The sequence below is a fragment of the Ursus maritimus genome, unplaced genomic scaffold (assembly GCF_017311325.1).
Source record: "Ursus maritimus isolate PB19 unplaced genomic scaffold, ASM1731132v1 scaffold_1, whole genome shotgun sequence".
NCBI classification, from domain to species: domain Eukaryota; kingdom Metazoa; phylum Chordata; class Mammalia; order Carnivora; family Ursidae; genus Ursus; species Ursus maritimus.
In genome coordinates, this window is record NW_024423343.1 from 97,071,356 (window position 1) to 97,077,783 (window position 6,428).

At 48.0% G+C, this 6,428-nt stretch overlaps 1 protein-coding gene across 2 annotated transcripts in view; it reads right to left on the reverse strand.

Moving 5' to 3' along the window:
• Positions 1-745: 745 nt before the first annotated feature.
• Positions 746-6,428, reverse strand: part of CCDC93 (coiled-coil domain containing 93) — an 88,635-nt gene continuing 82,952 nt past the window's right edge. For both annotated transcript variants that reach the window (XM_040645705.1, XM_040645697.1), the window contains exons 23-24: positions 5,729-5,842; positions 746-1,139 (exon numbers count right to left, since the gene is read on the reverse strand). In XM_040645705.1, coding sequence (XP_040501639.1) covers positions 1,086-1,139; positions 5,729-5,842 — 168 coding nt within the window. In that variant the 3' untranslated portion in view covers positions 746-1,085. The remainder of the gene's footprint in view (positions 1,140-5,728; positions 5,843-6,428) is intronic.

A 6,428-nucleotide genomic window follows, 5' to 3' on the forward strand; every position in this document is an offset into this window, starting at 1 on the left:
ATGGCCTTCCCATCTCCCTCTGCCTATTCAAATGCAACTCCCCGTTTGGATCCAATTTGAATCCAATCCTACCTCCCCCACGAAAACTCCTGGATCTCTGCACACCTCACTGCTCTTCCTCCTGCAATGCCCTCTGCTTTCTGCTCACGACTGGTCGCTCGGGCATTTATCACGGGCTGCCCTGGAGCTCGGTGAATGGTGCATGTGTCTCATCTCTGTGCTTGGCCCAGGACCTGTCCAGAATGTGGAGCTCATGGCCTGTGCACATCAAGGGGAGGGATACACAAGACCAGCACCATCCGGCTGTGACTCACGTGGGGGACAGGGCATATTAAGGGGTCATTCTTGTGCAGGGGTCCTCAACATGAGGCCCCCGTCTTCAGTTTTTGGTGAAATAAGCTCGAGTCGTGTCGAAGCATTAAACCAACGGCCGCCACTGAGCTTTTCATTCTTGTGGCTACAGCATCAGGACTGCGGGCTGGCATCTCGAGGAGCCAGGAGCAAAAGGCACCAAGGGGAAGTGAAGGGCCCACGTGACCAACACTCACATGGGCTGGCCATTCAGCTAAAAGCCTTTGTTTACTTAAAACAAAAACAAAAACATTGCAGGCGACCAAGCTCTGGGGTCTAGTGGGCTATTTCTGCTCCCCGGGCCACGTGCCGGCTGCCTGAGGGGCAGGGCCTGTGTTTAATACTTCACCTCCCTCAGTGCTTACTTCTCACTGGTTGCTCAATTAACATCTGCTGAACAAATGAATTCCTTTTTATTCAGAGAGTCCATACAAATACAGGTACCTTCATATGTGCAATGTTACTGGAAAAATTAAAGTTGACCCGACAAGAACAAACACGGCCTGCATTTCTTCATAGGCTGATGGGTGTTTTCCAAGCCATCGTGTTTACACTGTCTGATTCCATCAACAACAGAGAGATGAAATGGAAGCAAATGGGAGAAAGAAAATATCCGGGTGCTGAGATTATGACCCCTGCGTCTCTCTACTGTAGTGTTCAGAACCATTTCACCATCTTGCAGTTGATATATGGTGTTAAAAAAAAAATCAATGACATACGATGTCTGGGAACTTTCAGGAGGCCTTGGCTTTCACCTTGGACAGCAGCACCTCGTTCTTGCGGCCCTCCTGGAAAGGAAGCAGAGAAAGTGTACATCAGCTTTCCCCAGTCCCAGGAGACACAGCGACGGACTGACTAACCAGCCCCCTTGCACGTTGCCACCAGCACGATGGAACAGCCAGGACGGGTTCACCTGAACTTCGGTGCCTAAATAACTGTAACGACAACTGGTTTCTGGACTGTCAGGCCGAGAACAGGATGAGGATTAGGCATTGTCATTCCAAAAGACTTCATGAAGCCACTGCAATCCTCAAGGGGCCAGAAGCAGCCAGCAGACACTTAGGAGCCAATCTTGGACCACCACGACAAGGGGGAAGGTCCTTGGAGCCTGCAGCCGAAGGGGTGATGAAAGGCAGACCTAGTTCACAAGCAAGCAGAGCCGCTAAGTTCTTACTCTGATAACAGTGAAGATCAAGAATATCCTTAGCTTTAAGAAAGAAACTCACAGAAGACCGGGTGAGAGACATGCATTGAGGGATACTTCCCTTTTTTAAAATGAGATGTATGAAATCCATGACTGCATGTATGGGGGGAGGTCACAGGTCCCAGCCCGTGTGTGTGGCATCTGGTATCCAGTGGGGCAAGGTCACCTGTACATTCCAGAGCTTCTCACTATGCCTGCTCCTTCCCTCTTGTTCCCACTGGCCTTGACAGCTTAGGATACCTCTACCTGCTGGCAAACAATGTCCCCTCCTTCCTTGGGCCATGTCACCAGCAGCCCAGTTTAAATGGAGAGGTGAACATGGTAAGTGGAAAGGGCCTGGAGAGGCAAACTGGAGGGCCCCGGCCCAAGAGTGAGGTCAGGCCTCCAGGAGCCATGCTTCCTGGGAGATGCCCTTAGTATGGAAGAAATTCTTCCACCTTGAACCCTCTGCATCCCAAACCCCCAAAGTCAATGTTTCCATCTCCCTGGGTCTGGCTAGGTGCTCCCAGCTGTCTGGAGGCCCTTTGTTCTTTCTGGCAGTGTCACGGCTCATGGCTGCAGTGGCCCTGTTTTTACCAAGTGCCAGTTCACCTGCAGGTACTTAGCCTTCTCCTCTGAGCCGGGGAATAGCTCGGCTCTGGGCCGGGAATAAGGCTGAATGACTGTCAGAAGCAAGGTACTCTGATACTTTCTGAGCACATGTTTCTGGAGGGGGAAGCAGTTAATTGTTCCTGGGGCGTGGGAAGAGAAAGAAGCTGAATAACATTTGTTATACTACGGAAGAAAGTTTTCCTTTTTAAAATGAGTTATTGAAAATAAAATAAAATAAAATAAAATAAAATAAAATAAAATAAAATAAAATATAAAATAAAATAAAATGAGTTATTGAGATTTGCTTGGGGAAAAAACCTCCAGCCAAACACCAAGGGTGGGTGTGGGGGTAAAGATGGAACAAGAACAGGCAGACAGTCATACTATTATGTTATTAAATTACTTCCTCTACTTCTGTGTATTTTTTGAAAATTTCCATAAAAAAAGATAAAACAACAAAACTGAATAAATACATTCAGTTGTCACCCACTTCAACTTTTAAATGAGGCAAAAACAACTCAGCAGCATCAGCATGCTCCTGTGGCAGCGTCCCCAGCAGGGGCAAGTCTATGGACACAATGCTGACCTGACACCTGAACTTCTCAGTAAAGGTGTCCTCGGCCATCACCTGCTACGTGTGAGCACTGATGAAGTTCCATGCAATCTACCGGAGGCCTTTTGGGAAACTACAGAATGATATCGTCCATCTGTTCAAAGCAAATACAGAAAGGGTCCTTTAGGCATTTCTTTACAGAAGAGAAGGGAAAACACTTCCTTGCCTGTTTCCTTCCTACTAGAGACCATATGGGGCCTGCCATGCGCCAGACACGGTACTTCATCCCCCTCGAAATTATGTACTCAAAGTCAGCCTCATGAAAATGCATGGTCTGCATTCGTCAGTGCTAAGCTAGCATTTAAAGCTCACTTTGGTGACCTTACGAGAGACCGTGGTCTAGAGACATAATTAATTAACGTAATGCAGCAATTAAAGTGATTTCAGAGTATGTGTTGCTCCCTGGCAGAGCTGCTATTAACAAACCCTGCTGCGATGAGCAAGCCAATGGAAATCTGGAGATCACTGGATGTCTCTAACCAGCGTCTCGGTATGAGAGGAGGCTGGGAGTCAGGATGAGGGGGCACCACTGGGGCTCAGTGGACATGGAGTACCCCAAACCTGATGAAGGGAACGACTAAGGGGGCCAGGGCCGTGCTCTGCACGAGGACGCTGCACTCTGCCTGGACAGTTACTGTTGCCAGCACGAGTGCAGACACCAGGATACGGTGGGACATTAGAACCCAGGAGGAGAAGAAGGCAGCTGGGCAGAGGCAAGGAAAGAAAGCAGAACAGAGAGCTTTCTGGAAGACCCTGCCCTGGGATGAAAGTCTCCTCTTTCAAACTGATCTTCTACCCCACAGGAGATCTTATCAGGTACCACCACTGTAAAACAGCAGAATTACTCCGGCTGAAGGAATGGGGTGGAAACTGGGGGGCCGCAAGCCTCTGCTGCCACTTCTTCCTCAAGCTGCGGTGGCCCCAAGAGGGGCCAAGTCACCTCGGAGGAGCAGGTGGAAAAAGCTTAAGATTTCGGAACAGTGACATGCAGTTGTTAATTTTAAATTTTTGCCACGTAAAATGTTAAAAAAAAAAGGAGTAAATACTATCATTTTCATGTCAAAAAACAAGAAAATATGCTTTTTTAAAAAGGCGAATCCTTTAAATGAAATCTATTTAGTTGTCTGAAGTACATACATTCCCCTTCCCCATGTCCCCCCCGACTTGTTTTGGACGGAGGAAAATGGCATGGGCAGGCACATGGTCTAGGGGTCTCAGCAGCTCGGAGGCATGCACCCGTGCTCTCTGACGCCAGAGTCTCTGTGCCTGGGGAGGCAGGAACACAGAACGCCTGATGTTTACCATCCCTGAAGGAACCGCTGCCTTTGGGGGTCATCTTAAGACTTCAGCCCTGAGAGTGTGTAGTGCGAGAATGAGCTTTTCCATTTCACTTTTATTTGCTTTGATTTTGACAGCTTATACTTATCCTCCTCGATTTATCTACTTTTTGTTTCTGCTGTCAAAAGGGCAGTGCTGCTGTGTCCAAGCAATATTTAATTCTTCCCTGCTGGGCCTTTTCTCTGAGTTATTTGCATTGAAGAGGAAAAAGAGCTCTGCTGGGGAGCAGTGGGTCCTGTTTGATCCCTGCCAGCTGGCTCATTAGCTCTCCCAAAACTTCAGCTCCAACCCCTGCTAACCACAAGGGGCTCCTGGACCCAGAGCACCTCACCCGCTCATTCTCCCGGCTGTCTGGCCTTAGATCTCAATCCTGCTGTGTCCATGGCCAAGTCCGCACCCGACAGAGACCTTCCCTGGCCACATCATCTCTATTAGTGCCCCCAGCCCTGGCAAAAACTGAAATTAGTTCTTATTTGTTATTACTTGTTTACTAGGGTTTGTATTTCCTAGCTTGTTATCCGTCTTCCCAACCACAACGTCAGCTCCTGACACAGGGAGTGGGTCTATTTAACAAAGTGCTATATCCCCAGGGGCATGACAGGAGCTGAAGATCATTTATGGAAAGTGTGAGAGATTTTGAAATGTCTGTGGGTTGTGGCCCCCAAAAGTTAAATTTAAAAAAAAAAAGGGAAGGAGAAGTAGAAAAGGAGAAAATCGGGAAGGAAGGAAGGGAAACAAGTCTTTAAAAATATACAGGAATAAAATTTTTGGTATGAAAAGATCATACTTTTTCTTCTGTAGGCCTAACACCAGGATACAACCTACACCCCTAGCTCCTCAATATTCAGCAATGTCTACACTCACTGAACCCACACGGATTTGGGCTAGAAAGGGGGAAGGAATTCCTGAAAATGACATTGCTGATATCCTAGTAAGTGACAAAATGAAGTCCCCTTCGTGGAAAATCTCCTAAGAAGAGGGCAAAACTTTTCTCCCTGGACCCATGGAGAGTAACCCTGCTCAAATGCAGGGAGAGAAGATGGGGACAAACAAAACTCAGTTGAGCGTTGGGTGTCAAAGGAGGCGGACGGAGCACTAGATGCAGATCCCTCACCTGACCCAGCAGAACCCACCAATGAGGAAACAGGTTCGGGGGGATTCAGTCACTGCCCAAGTACACAGCTGGTAAGTGGTAGAGGCAGGGCTCGAGCCCAAGCCTGCCACGCTCCAAGTTCACTCTTGCCACAGGCTTCTCAAGATCCCTCCCCTGCCTCGGACTGGGGGAAGGAAAATTCTAGATCTGAATGTGTAACGAATGGTGTTTCCAGGTGGCCTCTGATGCTATTTTACTTGTGAGTTTAATATGCTTACTAAACGTTAGGGGAATGCAAGTAAAGATGTGATGTCTCTTAGAACATTCGAGACTTGAGCTGGGCCAGCGAACCACGCAGTCCTGAACTACCTAGATGCGGTCCGTACCTTACTGTCAGATCACATTGCTCTTGCCCATCCCTGGCCCAGTGGGAAACCAGGCAACCACTCTGGTTTTTAAAGGCTCGTCTTGAGATGAACACAACCCCCCCCCCCCACACACACACAGCCCTACGTGCCTGGCCCCATCTCCCTCTTACCTCCTTGAACTCCTTCACAGTCTTAAAGTACAGCCTCTGCTTTTCTAACAGTTCCAAGTACTGGTCATTCAACTGATCTCTTCTCATCTTGTTCTCTTGCTTCTTCTTTTCCATCTGTTGAAACATTTTGGGAAATGGTGAGGAAGGGGCATATTGTGACCAAGGGCTGCTGGCAACACCTAAAAGGTGACCAACATTTTCAAGGACTTCCTTCCAGTATTTCTCTTCTGTACATCATTTCTGAGGCTGACCTATTTATTTACATGACATTACATAAGGTTTCTCTCATTTATTCAGCAGTTCTACCCCTGGGCACTCACCGTCCCACTTGTGTGTGTGTGTGAGATCACCATCGACAGGCTGTGGCCCTCCACCAGGGGCTGTTTTGCCCCCTGAAGGGCATGAGGCAGTGTCTGAGGATGGCTTAGATGACCACCGCTGCAAGGAGAGGGTGCTACTGGCGCCTTCTGGTAGGAGCCAGGGATGCTGCTAAACATTCCACAACACACAGGACAGTCCCCACTCGACAAGGTGTCATCTGGTCCAAAATGTTAACTGTGTTGAGGTTGAGAAACTCCTATGTAAATAACTGAGTTCTCGTTCATTTAACGTAAGTATTTCCATGCTATTGTATACTTTTTTAAAAAAAAGATTCTATTTATTTATTTGGGACAGAGAGCACAGAGGAAGACGACGACTT